Genomic DNA, 23,392 nt, shown 5'->3' on the forward strand with positions numbered 1-23,392 from the left:
CAATTATGATAAAAGATATCATCAACATATAGAACAATTATGTCATAAACCCACTACAGCTCAGAAACTTAGCAGGAAGTTCATGCAATAGAAGTATGTAAGCCTGCCAAATCTAAATAATAAAAAGTCTATTAACAGAAGCCTATTATGACAAAAAGTGTATGACTTGGCCAACACTATTCTGACAAATGTCCAATCCTGTAAGTACTGCTCAAATTTGAAAATGTATTAGGAACTTTATAGCTTACTTGCAGATCTTTACAGCTTTCACTGACAACTACGCACACTATCCTGATTCTCATATAGTAGAACATATCTGACTGTAGTTCTTTACAATTTGTATTTAGTTTGGGTTAATCTTCTGACTGGAAAACAGTTATTTCACTTGATAACATACCGATCCTTCTCTTAAAATTGAGGATAAATACTGAAGTACTAAACTGGAAATAAGATCTACAGAAGTAATAGATTATTAAATTTAAAAATTAAAAACAAAAAAACAAGCCAATTGAAGGTCAATGACTTAGTAGCTTGCTGATGCATACATGTTTTCACATGATATCTTAAAGTAACCAATCATGTTATCATTAAAGAAATACCACTATGAACACAACAAAAAATTCCTGTATCTACAAATATTAAAATCCATATAGTTTTCATAATTGTTTTATAAAAGAAACAACTATTTCCAGTAAGATTTTTCTAGGCTTCAGGTGAATTTTTTTGGAATAATCATATACCTATTTGTATCACTGACATTTCAGAACTAAGAAAAAAAAAAGAGGATTTAATACTAAAAGTTGACCAGCATGAAAGTGCATGCCGAACTGCAATCTCCATAAAGTCTTAGTGAGTGATTGGAGACTCTGATAATATCCAAGCTCAAATAAGATGAGAGTTCATGGCAGTCTCATCTCTGAGCACTAAACTTTCTTATTTCAGTATGAATCACAGCCCGCTCTTGATATAAAACAAATATTCGGCCCTTGAACCTGCTCTTAGATAAAACAGAAGGCACTTTAATATGCTACATGTAGAGCTGAAGGCTGCACAGGTATGTGCCAGTACATTAGCCACTTATACAAAATACATACCGATGCAAGCCTAGCAATTAGCTTGATTTTTTAATATATATATTTCCGAAAGGTTTTGTAAAGGAAAAAGAACAAAAGTAAATCTTGTAATCGCAGAAGAGTAAGAGAGCTTTGACAGGCCAGCTAAATATGTGTGTCTAAAATTCTTAAAATATACATTTTATAAAGCTAAGTTTAAAGTACTTTTTTAAAAATCATGGTCCCTATGCATTGGTACTTCATTTCAAAACAGCATAGGCCCTTGGGTATTTTGTGGTTACAGTACACATGGAAGAAGATTTCAGGGAGGATGATATTGAGCTAATAGAGCATTAATAGAAATGTTTTTATAGAAGACACACAAACACTTCTAAAAGGCAAATCATGCCTTTCCTTTCCCCTTCTCACAGACTCCTAGGGCTGTGACCAGCAATGGTACACAGGAAGGATTCAAGTTAAAAGGAAGTTGTCACATGGTTCCATAATGCACAGCTTCACTTGGACTCCCTGTGTAAGTCCACAGACAAGGGTGTAGTACTGGTCCTAGCAAGAAATGCACACAGGACCAAGGGATCTCCAGTTATATGAAGCCATTCTCCCCTATACATGCCCACAAGCAGAGTAATTGTGTAACTTGCTGCCCTGAGACTACAAAAAATAGCTGTAGAACAACTCCTTAGCTTGGAAACAAGGAGTCCTCACTTGCTTCCCACAGATCTCCTCAGTGCATGGCTCAGTTTCTCAGGCTATAAGCTGAGGAAAAGCCTGACACCGAGGTGCACTATATTGATCCAATAGGTAGATTTACAGCATTACAGCCTATTATAAAAATACCTAGTCAGTTAGTATTTATGAGCCTGAACTGGTAGTCGTTCCACTTGCCTAACTCCCACTGAAGTCAATGGAAGTTTTGAACATTGCAGGAGGAGGCACTAAAATGTGAACTGTTGACCCAAATAACTGCAGGAACATTTCACAGATATTAAAGGCAATCACATCCTATTATAACAAGAGCAAATATCCAGGCAACCAATGTGACATCACTATCTCTGATGATATACAGTAGCTTCATTCAGCTTCATGCAATACATTACAAAGGCAACAGACATTAACATTGGTCAACATGGTAATGGAGAGACAAGTGTCTCTTCAGAGTTCAGAATGCAAACAGGTTCTATTATACATGCTCCCAAAAACATGAAGAGCAGAACTGATTGGCGTGGAAAATACTGACCTTGAACTGAAGAGAAATGGAATGTTTCTGTGAAGTATTGGCCAAACCATATTTGAACTGCAGGTCCTTAAGTAAAATAACCCAACTTGAAATATTGACTTGGGGTTGACTCATGTCTCTCTAGCTGAAAAAATGGTTTATTGATACTTATTCAAACTCTCCACACATAGTAAGGTTCCTCAAAAATTCAAGCACAAACTCTCTCTGAAGAAATGAGTCATTAGTAAACAAAACTGTAAATGACTCTTGTTTCTAAGGGTGCATTTACACAGCACAGTTATTTCGAAATAACAATGCAAGTGTCTACACAGCAATTCCATTATTTCAAAATGAATATGAAATAATGGACAGCTTATTTTGACTTCTGTAAACCTCATTCCATGAGGAATAACGCCTATTTCGAAATACCTATTTCGAAATACCTGTAGTGTGGACACTCCACTGCTATTTCGAAATAGCTCCTCCCCAGGGCATTAAAAGTAATTACTCCGTAGTGCTTCCTGGGGCTCTAAATCGAGATATCGCATCCACATTAGGGGAGCCTGTGTCGGACTAATTTCGAGGCTTCCCTGTAGTGTAGACGCACTGTTTCGGAGTATTTTTTTCCATAATAGCTTATTCCGAAATAAGTTTGCAGTATAGACATACCTCAAGTGTAATGGACAGAATGTGAAATAAGAGTTTTCTCTTTACCAGCTGGCTTCAAGGTAGAGGGTACGGGTCCCCCTGTACTTCATCTCTGGAAGAAAGATATTGCTATGCTTCATCTTGCAAGGGACCATGTTCTGGAGCTAAAGGACCTGTCTTCTAGTCCTTATTTTGGATTGATTATCTAGCCATTGGCTGTGTCTAGACTGCATCCCTTTTTTGTAAAAGGGATGCAAATTAGACATATCGCAATTGCAAATGAAGCGGGGATTTAAATCCCCCCGCTTCATTAGCATAAAAATGGCTGCCGCTTTTTTCCGGCTCGGAGCTTTGCCGGGAAAAAGTGCCAGTCTAGACACGGATCTTTTGGAAAATAAAGCCTTTTCCGAAAGATCCCTTATCCCTCTTAAAATGAGGGTTAAGGGATCTTTAAGAGGGATAAGGGATCTTTCGGAAAAGGCTATATTTTCCGAAAGATCCATATCTAGATTGTGCTGATTCCTTGCAATAATGGGCACAATGCAGAATATCAACCAACTTTTCTTGTGCCAAGTATGAAGAGAAAGCTGTCAAGTTGTTTTTTCAGTTAAAAGTCTTTATAAATTGCCTGAAATATCAGAGCCACTGAGTAGTAGTTTCTTAACTGAAGGTGTAACCAAATTTCACTCTGCTTACAACTTGACTCACAAAAGATACTTCTGAGAAGTTGATGTCATTTTAACCAATGTGTCAAACATATTGGATCCCACTAGCTAAAAAACAAAACAAAACAAATCCACATAAGTATTGAAGTTTTCCAGTCAAGTTAGCTGTTAGTATTTATGCTACCAAATTTTACAGTTATACAGGATTAGAGGTTATATAGCTACATACATTTATCATTTTAACAAACCTAAAAGATTTATTTGCAAAAATCAGAATTATTATTTGATAACAACAGATAATGTTTCATAAAGTCCGCAAGAGTTATATAAAGTCAACAGGTGTCAATGGGTGATTTTTAGAGACTATAAAGAGAAGCAACAAAAGAGAAATGGGAATCTTGTGGTTCACCCAAACCTTGACAGGGGTGCTTGAGGCACTGGGAGTTAGTGAGTTCTGGGTGTCCAAAGCTCTTTAGAGCAAGAAGATTTAGAAGGCATGAGGACCCTATGGATGTTAAGGAATCCACTCTGCAGTGCAATCTGAGAGAGGTAGGAGCCTCTTGGAACTCATAATATGAAAGCATGTAGCGTGCTGGTACTTCAAACTATAGGGCTACGTTTACACTGGCATGATTTTCCAAAAATGCTTAACGGAAAAGATTTCCGTTAAAAGCATTTTTGGAAACGCGCGTCTAGACTGGCAGGATGCTTTTCCGCCAGTGGAAATCTAGACACGGTTTTCCGCAAAAAAGCCCTGATTGCCATTTTCGCAATCGGGGCTTTTTTGCGGAAAACAGTACTGTGCTGTCTACACTGGCCCTTTTGCGCAAAAGTCTTTTGGAAAAAGACTTTTGCCCGAACGGGAGCAGCATAGTATTTCCGGAAAAGCACTGACAATCTTACATGAGATCGTCAGTGCTTTTGTGGAAATTCAAGCAGCCGGTGTAGACAGCTGGCAAGATTTTCTGGAAAAGCAGATGATTTTGCGGAAAAACTTGCCAGTCTAGACACAGCCTAGGAGAGGTGGAAGGTCTGTGGGCCTTTTCAATCAACTAAACTCTACACCTATCGTCTTCTTCCACCCTTCCCACCACTTCCCAGTTTGAAAAAATAAGGACAACCAACTGATCAAAACTTTGTCATCTTTTTTAAAGTCTGTAAATGTGAAAATAAGAAATATAATTAACAAACAACCAAGCATTTAAAAGTATGGAAATAAACAGTTAAAAGTAATTTATGGGATGGTAGATAAATTATGAATTGTCCTTCCTGTTGATTTCCACACTTTGAAATATTGAGGATTGGCTGGCTTACAACTGTGACACTTTTTGATACATATACTTAGTAGCAACCTTAAAGAGTATTGGGTTCTGTCAATCAGTACAAAGCATAAACAAAAAAATCATTATATTACAGTCTATTGGCCTTCATTAACCTATAGACTGTAATGGCTTTAAAAGAAACCAGACTATGGAAGTGTATCTGTGTTCATGAGTGCTGTCTAAATGTGACCAGATAGGACTCAGAGCATGAAACTTGAAGTTCATTCCCAGCTCTGAACTGACCTGCTGAATCGCATCAGCCCATTTAATTTATCTCTCTACCCTTCTACTTATTCCTATCTAAAATTACTTCAGTAATATGCCACTGTACATACTTCAGAATATACACTTTGGGTCAAATTCTCTGCTTGTGTAAAAATAGATATTGCTCCACTGAAAATCTTGAATTTCACCCATTAACACCCAGAGAGAATTTGGCTTGCAGTTCATGTTCTGATGCTGAATTAATTAATTAATGATTGTAAAATGCTTTGAGAGAACATATGATACAAAGTGCTATACCAGCGCAAATATCATTAGTATTCTTCGAATCTGACAAATAAATGCAAGATGATCTACAGATTCTATGGGACGTATTTTCAAATACAAAAAGCCTGCACACCCCTCCTCTGCCCATGGTTGGGAATTTTTGACCGCAACGAAATGATAAACTATATAGCCCTCCTAACTCTTCCACCAAACTAATAACATTGATAAGCCCACATCATACATTAGCCACCAGCTAAATTTCAGTTCCAACTTCACAAATGCAGGTTTTAGCCTGTTTGACTCAGTAGCCCCTGTAATGACCTGGGTTCATTATTTGCAGTCACCCAAGGCCTGTTTAAAGAAATAACAATTTGGAGTTCGGTTTCAATCACTGTTTTGCATACTGGTTGAAGAAAAAGTAAAGAGAAAGAGCAAGCATGTGCAGAGCTTTTATAAAGGAGTGATGGTTGTATGTTCTTTTCTTTAACATATAGGGAATTTATACTTTACCTATTCAGCCTTCCTGAATGTAGCTCCTTGACAGCAATAATTAATAAATTTGCCCTGCTACAGTCATAAAAGCCAAGGTATTTTTTGTCTAAAAAGCCTGCTTTATACATTTTCCTCAGTGTGTACAGCAAGACTTGAAACACAATTAGTTAACCATTCATCTTAAACTAGTAAACCTCACCTTCAGGTGTATAGTTTGAAGAACTGTATATTGGATAATTTTGCTTCTAAGTTAGGATTTTCAAAGGAGTGTAAGGGAGGTAGGTGCCCAAATTCTATTAGATTTACAGGCTTCCATTCTATTTGAGTTTTGGGTATCCGACTGCTTTGAAAACTCTATCCCTGAACTTAATTCTAAAAAATGTCTTGTGCCAAGACTCAGCCAAAAATTCATTTTTAGAGCCAGATAATAAACCCCTGATAATGGCAAGAAACCTTGCAGGAAGTTTTGCTGTAATAAAGAGCACTGTCAAAATAGTCCATTTCCTCCACAGTAAGATGTTACATAAGCTAATTGCATTTCAGTATTTAAAAATAGTTTAAATATTTTGATGGAATTAAATAATTCTAACTATATTACTTTGTAAGCTCTTCAAGGCACAGAACATATTTTCCTATGTATTTGTACAGTGCCTAGCACAAATCACGGCCATAATAAATATAAATAATGGTATGCACCTCCTCCCCCTCCCCCATAAAAATGTGCTATAAGTCTTTCCACCAAGATAAACGACACCAAAGGAAACATTTATAATACATAAAAAGGAAATCATAAATCCTGTTAGATTCTGTGTAAAGTACATTATGTTATTACACAGTCTTTTCTATATGGAATCCATCATATCTCTTTTAGATTCAGTATGTTCAGAGTAATCTGAAGAAACAGAGAAAACGGGATCAAGTTTAGTAAGCAAATGCAATATTTGTGTTTGATGAAAGGTACACTGTACAACTTATTTAGGATATCATGAAGAAAGTAAATCCCTGGGGACATGTACACACAGATCCCAGATAAATGAGTTGATTTTGACATTTGAGAGCCTGGGAAAGTGAAGAAATCACAGTTATTTATCTCAGAGGAACATTTAGGAAAATGCTGATGAGATGTCCCAAAACATTACCATAATACCATCTATCACATTTTAAAAAATTAACTACTTCATAATCCTTAAATATTATTTACACAAAGCTCAAAATAATGTTTCCAGCACGTCACCTACTGTGCTGCATGCTGTACACAAATTCCTTTACAATATTTGTTTTGCAGTAGCTGCACAGAGGTACTGCAGATGTGACATCTCACATTAGAAGCATCCTTCTACACCTGTAATAAGAGCAGGTTCAAATAGATCATTTCAGTACAAATTATATATCTTATCAACATTTAAGTTATTTAAGTCATGGGACTATCACTAAAGCAATTAAAGCCTCTGGTGTATGAAGAAGAAAAAAGAAAAAGAAAAAGAAAAAGAAAGCAAAGTTCTCTGGTCTTTGTGAAACATCAAGCTAGAATATAACAATTATTACATTTATATTTTCTTTCACGTTAAGATCTTATGCTGAGAGTGGAGATGGCAAAAGACCTTCAAGGCAAATGATCATATGTACTGATTCAACTCCATCTCAAACTGTTACCCATATTTTAAAATCTATTCATAATACAGGATTGAGTCCAGGCCAAGAATAGCTTGAAATACAAACTTTTTTGTTTCTATTCCTCCCAGAAAAAGCAACACAGTGCCCTGTACACTGACTAATATATACATACTCATGACATGTCTAGTATTTTTTAAATCCTAAACACATCTTAACTGAATATCATTCTTATATAATTAAGATTTAAGCTAAAACATGGGCAACACAACGCTTCAAAAAACACACGTTTTCAATCCTATTGCAATGCACTATACAGAAAACTAATAAGTAGTATCGGCATTAAACTAAGAGGAGTTTTTACAAAATTATTTGTTCTTTAATAGCATCAGTGCTTTGGCCAGGTTTCTATATACATAGTGTATGTAATCACTGAAAATAAAAACTGAATACAATTTTGAACAGTTTACATGATATAATTACAAAGAAAGCTACAATACTTATATTATTTTTTCAGAAACTAACCTGGCAACATGTCCCAACGTATGAAATCAAGCATCTGCATTATTTGATCTAATGCTATAAAAACATGAAACTTGTAGCACCTGTGAAAGAGTGAAAAAATGGAACACAAAAATATCTTTTAATTAAATATATTAATGATAAATAGTATTCCAGTATTTGAAGTCCAAATATATACTCAAGTAATTGTCAACTACTTCAGTATATACTCAGGTAACCTACTTTGCTTTCTAAGTTAAGCTTGCAGATATTTTAGCCATCATACATTCAATCCCCAATCTTTCATGAAGCAAAGCAGATATTCCCTTGTAAAGAAAAAGAAAGGAAAGAGGACCAGGAAGTCCTAATAACCCTCAGCTTAATGACATGGCCCTACCCATTCTGTAGGGAACCCATTCTGAACATACACCACACAGCCGAAGAGCACTGGTTTGGGAGAGCATGTCAGGCCTTAGACAGAGAAGCAAGCTGAAGAAGCCACTCTATGGAGTAACCTTCCGTCACACCTGGCAGATTCCCAACTGAAAATCCACATGAAGTAACACTGGTTGAACCTGCATTAAATCTCCCCCATGGACTCTCTATTTTCTCATTGGCTGTGTCTAGACTGGCAAGTTTTTCCACAAAAGCAAGTGCTTTTGCAGAAAAACTTGCCAGCTGTCTACACTGGCCGCTTGAATTTCCGCAAGAACACTGATGATCTCATGTAAGATTGTCAGTGCTCTTGCGGAAATACTATGCTGCTCCCATTCAGGCAAAAGCCCTCTTGCGCAAATGCTTTTGCGCAAGAGGGCCAGTGTAGACAACGCGGTATTGTTTTGCACAAAAAAGCCCCAATCGCGAAAATGGCGAACTGGGCTTTCTTGCACAAAACCACGTCTAGATTGGCACAGACGCTTTTCCGCAAAAAGGGCTTTTGCGGAAAAGCATCTGTGCCAATCTAGACGCTCTTTTCCGCAAATGCTTTTAACAGAAAAACTTTTCCGTTAAAAGCATTTGCGGAAAATCATGCCAGTATAGATGTGGCCATTGAGAAAAGAACTGCAATAGAGATCATGGAAGAGGCTCAAGCAGCCAAGGAAAGCTTGTGTAGCAGGCCTGGCAAGCAGTACGCCTAGGAACTCTTAGATGTTGCCTATTTTCCCTCCAGATCTTCAGGCTCTGAGGGCCTGGAAGACAGGTTTCTGTTCCTAACCTTTGAGGCTGCAATCCCCTCCCATACAGACTCTGAGTGCAGTTTTAAAAACAATGTTCCTTCTATTCCCTGTATTTCAGGGGACAGGAGAGAAGCACTTAACCCAGACTACCAACAGAATAGATTAAATAGCTATCTATTGTATGTTAGCATTGTCACCTGCATTTTGAAAAGATAAATGGACTATAATACTATACTTACGCTAATGAGAACAACCTTTGCTATTTCTCCAGTGACTCATTTGGAAAGCGTATGTTTCTTTAATTGTTTATACAGGAGGTTTAAAAATAATGAGTAAAGTTAAAACAAAGAGAAAAATGAAGAAAATATAAAATCCTTTTTTAAAAAATAGGAAAAAACATTGTGGAAATGAATGCTGGATAAACATTGAGAATTCAGAAAACCTATTGTGCTGGTTTCATAGGTACTATGCCTTCTGTTCCACACATTTCAACAAGCTGATACTATTTGCTGTCTGATCATTATAGAATTTGACAACATCATTTGAGAACTTTACTTACTAAGATATCAATAATTAAATGCTTTCAGTTCACACTTTGTTCTTGTGGATACTGGCTATTTATCTCTGTCCTTTAGGGAAGCTAATGGCATAATGGGCAAAACATCAAGAATAATTAAGAAAAACTATTGGTATAAACTCCATCGGAAGAAATATAACTTTTGTGTGTGGCTCCTGCTTGAAAACTCACATCCTGCACTTAGTTTCAAAATTAAGGAAAGATATCCTTTCCTGATAACTGTTAACTGTACTTTGTGTTTAGAGAACACGGTACATACTGTAATTAACGATTTAATAGCCACTAAGTGTACTCTTACTTTCTTGTTAAAAGAATAGCTGGCTGAAACAGCAGTAGCCCATTACAGAAAGCACTTCTCTCCTTTGTCAATTTCTTTAACAACAGTCACAGTAACATGTACTGCTGGAAGTGGCAAAATTTGCTTTGCAGTAAAGGTACTGCACACATACTGTACACTACTGTACACTAGACATAATAATACTATATAGTGTAAGTAGATTTTCTATTATACTGATCAAGCCTGATTCTGGGAGGTGCTGAGTCTCCTCTGGGGGATTCAGAGTACCCACAAACACAACAATTACTATGCGATTAATATCTTGATACAGTCAATATCTTGATACAGTCACGGTGATAGACCAAGACAAAACAGATTAATTTGACTAAGCAGTGGCTGCAGCTTTACAAATTTGATTAATAAACTGGCAACCCCTCACACAGAGCTGGCCTGTCCCCAGCAGATCCACTATCCTTGTTATATTCCAGATAGCAAGCCCAATAGACTGCAAAATGAGAAAAGCACTATCATGTGTCCCAGTCAAAAAGGATAAAGCCCCGTAACCTAATATCCAACAGTCATAGAAATGTAGGGTTGGAACAGACCTCCAGAAGTCATCATGTCCAGTCCCCAGCACTGAAGCAGGATTGAATAAACCTAGACCATTTCTGACAGGTGTTTGTACAACCTAAAAGTCTCTGATAATAAAAATTCTACAACTTCCTTTGGAAGCCTGCTCAGGAGCTCAGAGTTAAATGTTTTTCCTGATATTTAACCTAAATTGACCTTTGCTGCTGATTTAGCCCCTTACATCTTGCCATTCCTTCAGGCTGTGTCCAGACTCAGGGGTTTGTTCGAAAAAAGGCTACTTTTTTCGAAAAAACTTCACCTGCGTCTAGACTGCAGCCGCATTCTTTCGAAATTAAATCGAAAGAATGCGGCTTTTCTTTCGACGGTGGTAAACCTAATTCCACGAGGAAGAACGCCTTCTTTCGAAAGTGCTCTTTCGAAAGAAGGCGTTCTTGAAAGCAAACAGGCTTTTTAGAAAGAGAGCATCCAGACTCACTGGGTGCTTTCTTTCGAAAAAGCGGCTTGCTTTTTCGAAATTCCGCGTGCAGTCTAGACGCTCTCTTTCAAAAGAGGCTCTTTCAAAAGTATCTTTCGAAAGAGCCTCTTTCGAAAGAGGCTTGCAGTCTAGACATAGCCTCAGTGGGCAAGAAAAACAACTGATTCATCTTCTCTGAATAACAGCCTTCAATCTAGCTTAATACATATCTGGTCCCCCTTCAAAACTAACATGCAGGTTATTTAACTTTTCTTCATAGGTAAGATTTTCTAACTTTTTATCAGTTTTGTTGTTTTCCTTGGTATCTCTCCTATTTGTCCACATCTTTCCTAAAGTGTGGCACCCACATCTCCACGTAGCTAAAGCCACGCCTGTGATAACTACAATGAGACAATTATCTCTCACGTCTTACATATGACATTTCTGTTGTTATGCATCACAATGATATTAGCTGCCAGTACAGCCCTATCCCATTGTTGATTCATATTCAATTTGTGATCCACTATCACCAGTTTTACTTTAACAAACCAACTGCCTTGAATCTGTAGTCCAAAGTAGGAGTCATCCATTCCTATATCTAAAACTCACCAAATATTGTAAGTATTAGTCAATCCAGGGGGGCCAACAGAATTGCCAGGCCCCTAGGCAAGGTAGGGCAGGGAGAAGGGGAGGGGGCAGTTCCATGCTTCCGAAAGGTGTGGAGTTTCAGGTGGATGGTGAAGGGCTAGCTTCCTCCTCCCCCCGCCCCAGCTGGCCCATCAGTACTGCTTGAAGTGCATTGCCTGGGACTCCGGTGACAATTTAAAGAACCCAGTTGCCTCCTTTGCACCAGTCCCCTCCGCTGCATCAGCAAGCCTAGTTCTATCCTCTTTATGTTCAAGTTGGGAGTTAAAATACCAGAAAAGGGAACTATACTCCCCAAAGAGCAGAAATTGAGGATGCTTATAATAGTTCCCCAGCACAACTCTGTAGGAATTTGAACCACATAAAGTTTGCAGCATAGTACTCCCACAATACCCCCAGATTTTTCCTGGGGAAAGCAAAAAAAGGCAAACAGGCAAAAAATTCCTTCCACATAATAAAACTGATAATCATCAAGAGCCCTACACCTTCCCAAATGAACCCCTGCAACACACTACTCAACCTATCTACACAAGCTGCACCTGAAACCTATGGCACAGAACAGCACTCCTCTGCTGAGGCTATATTTTAACCCCCTGACATAGATTACAGAAGAGAACAGAGTCAGTCTAAGAACAAGAGGGTTACAAACCCTCGAGACACATAACCCCAGGGCACCATGCCACTTGTACTCTCAGCATACACAGAGCCAAGCACAGGCTCAGCATATCATTTAAATCCCAGGCTCTCCCGCAATGCTGAGCGCCTACCAGAGCATGATTCCCATTCAAGGGTGGATATGTACTGAAAACACTTTGAAGTCTCCAAGTGCTATCAGTAATAGGAAGCTAACTGTTGCATGACCTCTGGAAAATGGCTCCCTTTCAGATAAGCAGTTGCACATAACAGCATACCCCTCCTTTCAAAAAGCATAATCCTATCATCATTTAAAAAGTACTGTAGTTTTCAATTCCTGTTCATCAGTCATTTCACTCAGTGTTCAAGTTGGTGGCAAAGTTCTTACAAAAACCATATTAGCTCCACAAATGTTTATCTTTAATCTACAAATAACTACATTTGGAGAAAATGAAATGCTGCCTTTTCATCATTAAATTATGCAAGACTTGCAATCTTCATGAGTAAATTTATTGCAATGAAAATGGACATCTTCGCATGAATTACAAAGGACTGGAAAATCTGAAGTAGAAATAAGCCACCAAAAACTTAAGGAAGAAATATTACAGGAACCAGTGTGTCAACCCTAATTGTGTAATTACTTTCTGGCTTGGTCATATAAGCTAGAAGCAAGAACCAAGAGACAATGGTAATTTCTTACTGCTGAAATGAAGGTGTCAAACTGTCTCGGGTATTCTGTGTGCTCCAAGCTAAAGTTTACATTTATATCATGTTACTTCAATTACAATCTTAAGAAAGACTTGAATACTTTAGCAACATTAGGCTAGCATTCAATGTCATTAAATGTTAAACATACACTAGCAGTTGCTTGTGTCAATTAAGTTTTTGTATATGTGCTTGATGAAATTCCAGTGTGCACACTGTGTTGTTGACTGAAAAGAAATCACCTTTTTTATTCAAACCCTGAACATTTTTCTTCCTATTCTCCAATCCCCACCTCTCCATGTCTCAACAAAATGTACAGCAGCAGTGAACAAACGTCTAACATTGGGGCGAGGAAGGGAGTTACCTCTATTTTGATATTTAAAGTAGTACCTTTTATGTGAGGGACTTAAAAGAGCTTAACACATGTAAAATCAATTAAACATCAGTGGCAATGTGAAGTACTGTATGAATTTAATCAATATGAGCCTGATTCTGCCAATGGCTTATATTGAGTAATACCTTCACACCCAAAGCAGTCACACTGAAAGGCATTATACAACATGAGTAAAGGCTGCAGAACTGAGCTTTAATTGTCATATGGCAGGGAACAGAACTCAAAAATCCTCCCCTTGTTCCCTCCGTTGAAATCTAGACTATATTTTCTCTCTTTTTCTCATGGACTGAAGGTAGATAGATGAACCTGCACCATTCCCATACCATCCACTATGACAAGTCATTAACTGTCTTTTTCAAAAGCAGCCCAAAGCAATCTTTATGCTACTACACATTATTGTCACTTCATTTTATAACTTATTTGTTTTCATTTCTTCAATTTCTCTCTTGTGGGATTGAGTCCTTTGGTACGGTACTGACAGATGTTAGTGTTAGAAGCGCAAACTTTCTTCCTTGGCAGACAGAAATCAATGAAACAAAGACCACTTTACAGTAAACAATCAGAACAGAGTATGTAAGAGAAACAAATGACACAAATAGTAGTTGAGTATCTAGAGTCAGTATGTATGTGTGTGTTCAAAGCCACAATGTATTTTGTGGATTATCCAGTTTGAGTGCTAATAAAACCTTTATTCTGTACCATATTATCATGTGTTTTTATCAGTGGCACCCAGTTTTTTTCTTTCTGTAACATATTTTAGGACTGTTTTTAACAATTTTCAAACGTTTTTTGAGACTATTTCTTGGAAACTTCCACTTGCAACAACAGATAGTGTATATACTATGAGTCCAATTGTGCCCTGCTCAAACTAGGAAAAATGCAAAAAAAAACAAAAACCCCAAAACCCATCCTTTGAAAATTATATAATATAGCTTTTTATACAGTTGTTAAGTCTAATTTATTAGTCCTCTTCTGGGAGAAAATTAAGTGCTTAGAGACTCTCCTCTCCGGTAGAGCAAAACTCCCGTCTCTTTCCCAACAAGGATATGACATACTTTAAAGCCATGATACTTTTCTATTTAGAAACATTGTTTATGGTGCAGAAATTTTTTTTGCCATGTCTAAGACCTCAACTAGCTATAATTTAGGGAGAAATCCAATACTAAAAAGAAAAGAAAGAAACTTTTCCTTGACAAGTTGATTGTAAAAATGGCACCCATTCGAAGCTTTTCAAGGGCTAGAATGTTAGAACAACTCACTGGATGACAGCAGGCAATAGATTATAGGTATTTAATAAATTACATGGGCATGTGATAAAGAAGTTATCACATAGATATCACAACCACATATGCACACACTATCACTATGTACACGCTATAAAAATAATACATTCTGTTATGAACAAATACATAGTACAGAAGAGAGGATGTATGTGTAAATTTTCCAAGACACTATGTTTGAGAAAGAAAAAAAAAAAAAAAAAAGACAAGACCAAATCCTGCTTGCTGTAGTCAGAGAGTGACTAAGTCCCATGGGGTTAGTGAGGTGATTTCTGAATAAGGGCTGTAAGATTTGGCCAAAAAATGTACAGTTGATTGAATAGGCTAACCAACTGCGTAACAAACATCATCTTTATGTTTCCTAAAATAGTCTAAAAGTATAAGAATGTCAAATTTAATTTATGAATATACATTAATTAAAATGTAACTGTGTTTTTCTGCATATATCTAAAAACACAGTATCCATACATGCATGAAGGACATTGATTCCCCTATTGTTTGACTTTATTAATATATTATACCTGATTAAAATATAGTAATTAGAAAACATAAAGCCAAATTGTAAACTGAGATTCATATACAGAAACTGCTGGCATGAATGGGAGCCACATGCACAAAAATCTGAGACCAAAATCTGGCCCATTTTTCTTAGCTTCCTCAATCTCTAGTTTCGGATATGAGTAATTGTGACAACTGCAATGTTACCCATTTTGATTTTCCTTAGACTTCCTCTCAAAGAGCTTTCTGAAGTGTTTTTTCTTCTTGTTTGTTTTTGTTTTAATTTAGAAACATCCTTCTCTGTCTGTAAAAAGAACATTTCTCTCTGCAGCTGCTTTACCTCCACTAAAGTTTTTGGTTTAAAAAATTTATAAAACAAGCCATTTTCCTGAGCAGTTGTCCCTACCTGAAATGAAATTCCTTACCCTAATAGTTACATGTCTGCCAAATGATTATTTGAGTGGGAGATACTTTCAAAGTAAAAACAAGAAATATATTAAATGCTGCCTTTAATAATCCTCACTGACATGTCATTATTCATCTTCAAAATTGTAAATGTAAACATTAATGCTCACAGCACTTTTGTGAGGTGCTGTAATTATCTCCACCTTATAGATGGGAAATTGAGGCACAGAAAGATTTTGAGATTCACTTGTGATTCCACAGAGAACTCAAGTAATCCTAGATCCCACTTTTGTGCTTAGATCCCTACACCAGCACCTCTCTCCTAAACCCAGTCACACATGGTTCCCTAAAGATATCAAAACAAATATAATCATACTGCACATAAGACCTTAAAAGTGCAATTACTTTAAGCCCTGCTTCCAATAATAAGCTCTGCAGTTGAAAGTTTCACTTACAATCAAATGCCTTCAGTGTTTCAGGACAATGGAAATGATGGACACCAAAGCTGTATTTCACAGAGGTTCTAGATTTTGTGGGTTAAAGACAAATCTTTATTTTCTGAATGTAATTTTATTACATGTATTTTCCCTCATGATGCTAGTAGTAAACATGAAAGCAAAGTATGACTGACGTGATGTGTAGTCCTAGTCTCATTTGGACATCACATACAAATAATAGATCCATTAAGATTTAGCTGAAAATTCTAACTATATAGGAAATTCATATTATTAATACAGTAGACAATACTCTGAGTGTTCATAACATGAAATGTGTTTAAGATGTATTTGGGTTACATTTTCTTATCAGGGGCTATGAGAGTGAAAGGGGCTTAGAAAAGGTTTACATGTCTTATTTTGAGAGAAATATATAGGATATGGTATATCTTACACACTCCACATCATAAGCTGTTACAGTGTATGCTGGAATCATCATTAGTACAGTATAAGATCTGATCCTGCAGCCACTCCATGCAGAGAGCTCTCTCTGAATTCAACACAAATGTCATATGTGAAGCAGTTCCAGGACTGGGGCCAATGGTCCAAATTCAGAGGGGATGCATCAACTGCACTAATGTACACTTTATTCCAACAGCATTTACATCTGGTTACTTACATTCCCTGGGACAACAGTCCATCCTCCCACCACAGATGAAACTTGGACTCCTGAATTTGGGCTTGTGTTTCCAAGTTTTAGCTCTATTCAAGCAAAACTATAATAAAAATGATTATGCAAACAAACTGCTATGTCTGCAGTACAGCTCTATTTCAGCTTCAAAGGATCAGCTATTGTCAGTGGTTTTGTGTGTGGAATGGCTACCTGCAAAAATGTACTTTAAAGCATTAAGAACAGAGCATGTTATAAATCCAAGTTTAAAAATTAGAAGCTTATTGTGTGAATTTGAAAATTTAAAATATACACACAAAATGTACAAATATTACTACACTAAGCCAAAAACGTGACATTTCAAATACCAGAGAACTATACAACTGACACACAAACAAACATCATCAGAGAGGATTTTATAAAGAAATTACTGACAGACCAAGGTTGCTATTAGAAGTCATGGCTATAACAAAGCTTTAGGGAAAATATGTTTAAAATATACTCATGTCATACAATTTGTGATTTTGGGTTCACTGTCAAATTAATAAGAGCATCTTTTTTATTTTTCATAGCTTGTAATAGCTTATTCATCTTTTTCTGGTTTTGTCACTGATATTTCATGTCTGCCTTGATCTTATTTTTAATCTAATTTACATACATACAAGCACCAAAAGACAATCATGATAATAATAATACACAGTGTTGTATGGCTAAAATGTGACTTGAAACTTCAAGACTGCAGCTGTAATTGATGCTCTGTCTTTGCTTGCTGTTTTTTGTCATAATGAACAGAATTAAAAAAATCTTATGAAGATGCATTTTCAGAAAATGGCATCTATGTACACAGATATTAAAAAAATACGAATAGTTTTAGGACACCTATCTTGGTGCTTTGTTACCCACTACACTGCTCCGAAATATACCAAGTATAGTGAATCTGGCACATGACGACCTAAGATACTGGGGGCTGTACCTGGTCTGTCTTGATGTTTCATTAATTTTAATAGAATGACCATTTTAAATAGCGGTGCAGGAGAAGCAGAATCCATGGGGAAAAAGCAAACTGTAGAAATATTACTAATGAATGAGGGTGTTTTGCTGAACTCCATTCGTAAAAGAAATATGGGAAATAACTATAACCTTCCTTTTATTTTCTTGAGAAATAGTAAGAAGGCAAAGAGCATGTTTCCATACTAAGAATGTATAAAAGTTCTGATTCAGCACAGAATTATCTTCATATGATAAGAACAGCTGTAGTGTTCCAATGCTACAGTCTAAACATTGGGCAACAGGCCTTGCTCCTTCACTTTTCAGTGATAATATGTGATATGTGCCTCCTGACAATAATATCATTATAAACTTTATTTTTACATTTGGCATTTCATAGTACAACTGGCAACTTCTTACTGAGATCTAGTATAGTGACCCCACACATTGCAGGGCAATTTACTGAATTCCAGTATAACCAAAAGTACTTAATGATTCTGGAATGCCTAAAACACTATTAACAGCTAAAACCACATATCAACATTTTGGAAATAACCATAAAATATGTTGGCTGCTAACAGTCAAGGGAGATTTTGATTTATTGAATAAAGTATTATCTTGGGACAAAAATCAAGATAAAATTTTTAGGGAGACTTGACATATTACCTATACCCAGTGTAATTTTGTGCTAAAACATTAAGGATAAAGAGTGCATTTTTGGAATAGGCTCAATCGCCAAATTTGCACAATGCCATTATCTATCAAGAGAGATTCTTGATTGTGATAATACTTTCGATTTATAAACTAATACAATAAAATTACTGATATTAAAATAACTTCCTTGACACTAGATTACTAATTGCATAGCTACAGTGAAAAATTATAATTGTAAACCTGATAGAATGCCAACATGGAAAATGCTATTTCCTGACTGATTCATTAGTAACATACACCTCACAGGAAAAAGAACTGTGTGGCACATTTTCAAAAGTAGTTATGCACCTAAAGATGCTGATAAACACTTTGAAGGGGGTTTCAAAAGAACTTAGGCACCTAATTTAGATATTTAGTCATTCTGAAAATCCTAGTGAGCACCCATCTGCATCTTCAGATGTCCAAATACCTTTAAAAACTGCCTCCTAGATAATACTGTGATGTATCTCAAAGTGTACAATATTTTGTTAATCCCACAGATAGTATGTAAGACAAAGTTTAAAAAAATATTCTCTATCTTGTGATCTTTTCCAGACTTATTCCTAGATTTGAGACTGTGAGCCTGGTCCAAAGTCACTGGAGTCAGTGAAAGACTCCTATTGACTTCAATAAGAGCAACCAACAATGGTACTGACCCTCTCTGCATTTGCTCTCAATGTGTAGCCAATAGCCACACTGCTGACTTCAAACCCTTCCTCTAGCAACAAGCAGCAAACTTGTTCTGGGCACTGGCTCAATGTAAAAATATTCCCCCACAAACAAAAATAACCCCCCTATTCCTCAATTCTCAACGCCAATGAGGAAGCTCAGGACAGTCCCAACCATAATATACAAGTTTATATTTAACCTATATCTAGCTAATGTTAGTCCACATTGCTTAAAATACAGGTTGGACCTCGCTTGTACGGCACACTTGGGACCTGACTGGTCCCGAACAAAGGGATTTGCCGGACCAGGGAAGGTCCCTACTCTCATGGCTGTACTGCCACTGAGTAGGGCTCCAATCTGCCTCCGCTGCTGCTTCAGCCTCCCAGGGCTCTCCCTGGCCCCACCTCCACCGGGGACAGAGCGCCATGGCCAGAGCTCCACAGCCAGGGCAGAGCTCTTCAGCTGCCTGGCTCCACGTCTGGGGCCAGAGCTCTGCAGACGCGGCTGGAGCTCCACAGGTCTGGCCAGAACTTCTTGGCTGCCGTTGGGGCTGGAGTTCCTCGGCCGCTGGAGCAAGAACACGGATGGAGCTCTGCAGCTAGGGACGGGGCCAGAACTCTCTGGCTGCCACTGAAGTCGGAGCTCTCTAGCTCAGGCCAGAGGTCCATAGCCACAGCCAGGCTAGAGCTCCCCAGCCGCTGGGGCCAGAGAGCTCTGCTAGAGCCAGAACTCCCCGCCATGCCATCCAACCTCACACACAGACTCTGGGCTCCGTCTCCCTTACAGCGCTTCTGCCCCACTGCCGGACCTTCCTCTCCCTGGGCTGTGTGATCCAGGAACATCCGTGGTCCATGCTGGACCACGGATGTTGCCAGACCAGGGAGTCCCACTTCGGGGAGGTATAACCTCTATTAACTCTTCATGATCCATGGCCCTGGCATGCTTGGGGCTTTGTTGACTAAAGTCAATCTAATATTATTTTCTATAGTGATAAGGCATTCTAAAATAAAAATAAACATTCTAAATTCTAAAACAGCAGCCCACAGAGTCTCAGTGGATCTGGAGAGAGCCAATTTGCCACATGTCATTGCCTCTCTGCCTTGTTCCAGCAGCTTAAAAAAAATCAAATACTTTCCTACTATTACTTTCCCAGGTACGCAACTACAGCAGATACAACAGGAATAGCACAGCACTCCGAATGGAAGAGTCAGGTCCTCCTGAGAAAAGCTCCCAATTAAGTTGTGTTACACACAGAGAACAGATTTATTTAAGAACCTGTGGCCAAGACAAGTTCTACAGGATGGGATGTCTGTGCCTGCTTACAGCCCATAAAGCATTGTGCACATCAGTGGTGCTAGGGACTACAAAAATCATTATTTATGCAGGACTGTCATGGGGCAGACCCACCACGATGGTGCCTCCAGCCAGCAGACATGGGAATTAGCTCACTGGATGTCTCTCTCTAACTGGTGTCTCCCCGTGTTCTCGCTCTTCCCTCCACTCCAGACTCGTGTCACTCTTTGACCACGGCGTCCTCTTCAGGACACTGCCCTCCATCAGTGCCCTCTCCAGTGTCTCTGCGCCCCTTTCCAGGGGGGGGGGGGGGGAAGCTGTTTACCCAACTGCGCACTCCAGGGTCCTCCCCTCCCAAGGGGCACCCAGTTCTTCTCCCAGGGAACACACAGTTCCCCTGTACCCACCTTGCCTCAGTGACTAGGGTTGCCAGGTATTAGCCCTGACATATAAAATGTCTAGTATTTTCTATTTTTCTTGGACGGAAGACCACTTGGGACATTGTTCCCCTGCCGTGTCTGATGGGGGTAGGGGGAGTGGTGTGGTTGCTTTTGTTTTGTCTCAACAATTATTTTTTTTTTTTTTTGCTCGACCAATTTTTTTCCTGCCATGTTTGGTATTTTTTGTGAAAGTATCTGGCAACCTTATCAGTAATCCACTGTCAGTCTTCATCTAGCCCCTGCCTTAGGGGCTAACTGCAGTCTGTAATGGTCACTCATCGCTGGCAAAGGGGTGTGGACCTGCTGCCTTTGCTTACCATGGCTGTGGAGCAGCCCCAGTAGCTTCCAGCCTTGGAGCATGGGGGCTTGCTTGGCCAGAGCTTTCCCAGCTCTGCCTTCCTTCCCCAGCACTGCTATATGTCCAGGAAGCTTTCTACTTCCCAGGCAGCAAAGTTCCTCCTGCTCTCTAACCAGAACAAGAGTGCTTCCTCTTCTCCCTCCTGAAGCCCTTCTTTATATAGCCCCCATCTGGGCCCTCGTTAGCCAGAACTGCCTCAGCCGGGGCTTCACTCTCAGCCCTCATTCAGGGCTGGGTTTTTGCCCTTAAAGGGCCAGTGCAGGGTAAGCGCCCTGTCACAAGGACCTTTACTGCATAAAACCATGTCAGAATTTCTTTGTTCAAGACAAGCTGCAAGCCTTGGGGTGCTCAAGAAATTTATTATTATTAGTTAGTTAGTTGTATTATGGATCCCAGTGAACTACGCACTGTGCAAAAACAGAACAAAAATGCAGTCCAACACCAATAGAATTAGCAGTGTAACCCAACTATACTTTGTTTGAAGGTAATAGTAGGGTATGTCTACAGCAGTCTAATTGACATTATTCCGAAATAACATAGTCAGCATGTACACTACAAGCAGTTATTTTGACAATGTCAAAATAACGTCAAGCTGGAGGACATCTTACTCTGACTCCTCTAACCCTCATTTTACAAGGAGTAAGGAAAGTCAGAGGAAGAGTGCTCTCTAGGACTTACTGCTGTGTATACAGCATCAAAAGCCGAAATAAACTATTTTGACTTAAGCTATGCATTTGGCGTAGCTCAAGTTGCGTAGCTTAATTCGACTTTAGTCCTGCTTTGTAGATGTGCCCGTAAAGGCCAACTACAGTAAAACTCCAATAGTCTGGCATCCAATAGTCCGGCACTCCTGATAGTCCGGCATCAAAATGGCAAGAGCCTAGTGAGTAAGCTTCAGCAAAAAATGAGTCACAAGGTAACAGCAACAGTGGCTGAACTGAGCAAAAAGGGTAAAAAAGGCTTTAAAAAACTAAAACATTACAGTATACTGTATACAATATGTACAATAAAAAAGGTTAAGAACACTTTATATACAGTATATAATGTATACAGTGTGTATATATATATATATATATATAACCAGCTTATAGTACCTCCTGATAGTTCGGCATATCTGATAATCCGGCACCACCTAGGTCCCATAGGTTCCGGATTATCGGAAGTCTACTGTATAGACTTTTGAACCTTGCTAGTAAGCAGAACTATGATTCTGTCCTGCATTTTTAGTTTTCTTTCCGCAGTAATCAGCAGATTTACTTTTTAAAATTCTTCTACCATCTACAAATGAAAAAAAAAAATTGACTACACAAATGCAAGCCAGTGCATTTTTGTTCACTGAAAACTACTACCACCAAAGTAATGAAAGATGTTTTCCTCTGAGTGATGTTAAATACTTAGCTTCTTTCACAAGGAATGAGCATACAAGTTTCAAAATGACAATAACTTTGTTTTGTAATTTATTTATTGATCATGAAATACCAAATTGAGGATTTGAGTCTCGTATATTTGTATTGCGCATTCCTAAGGCTATTTTTATAGAAAGTATATAAGCATGGGCAAATAATGTCACCGCTATTCTCATATATTACACCATAATATTCACTAACTAATATAGATAGTAATCATTTTATTGCAGGCCCAGAACCAAAACAAACAACCCCATCCCCTGCAAAAAAAAGAAGACAAGATACGCTAGTTGAATTTCGCTCACTCTCTCCCTGTTGTTTCAGATTCTGTTTCCTACGGCTTTTCAAACATTCTTTGAATAACAAAGTTAAAACAAATCAGAAGCAGTAAGTCCACATCTGGTTTATCTTCATGTCTCTCTTCCCTACTCATAAATATAACTAATACCATATTATTATGCACAAATTATCTAATTCATTAAAGTAATACAGTGATTGCAAAGTGCTTTTGGATTAGCTAGATCTGACAGAATGGAAAGCAAGTTGTGTGTTTAAAAATAAACACTTGTTTAAGGGTTGATGAGTAAATAAGCCTGGCATATGGATTCAGATATTTGTATTTTAGGGACGTTATAGTCAGCAATTAAGGCACTTAGATAGGCTTCCCCCCAAAAAAACTCTGACACCTGTGCTCATCACAGAAGTCCCTTTTGCACCACTGCTATCTTAAAATGTACATAGATTAGGGGAAGCCACCTGGTGGATTATAACAATTCTACTATTCTGTGTCT

General features: G+C 38.1%; 1 protein-coding gene across 3 annotated transcripts in view; it reads right to left on the minus strand.

Moving 5' to 3' along the window:
* TSHZ3 (teashirt zinc finger homeobox 3) overlaps window positions 1-23,392 on the minus strand; it is an 80,737-nt gene that overhangs the window by 39,046 nt on the left and 18,299 nt on the right. The window contains exon 3 of one of the 3 annotated variants that reach the window (XM_075940156.2): window positions 8,039-8,118. The exons of the other annotated variants lie outside the window; for them this stretch is intronic. Coding sequence (XP_075796271.2) covers window positions 8,039-8,078 — 40 coding nt within the window. The 5' untranslated portion in view covers window positions 8,079-8,118. The remainder of the gene's footprint in view (window positions 1-8,038; window positions 8,119-23,392) is intronic. 3 annotated transcript variants of the gene reach the window in all.

This window comes from Pelodiscus sinensis, chromosome 12 (genome assembly GCF_052426305.1).
Source record: "Pelodiscus sinensis isolate ZL-2025 chromosome 12, ASM5242630v1, whole genome shotgun sequence".
NCBI classification, from domain to species: Eukaryota; Metazoa; Chordata; order Testudines; family Trionychidae; genus Pelodiscus; species Pelodiscus sinensis.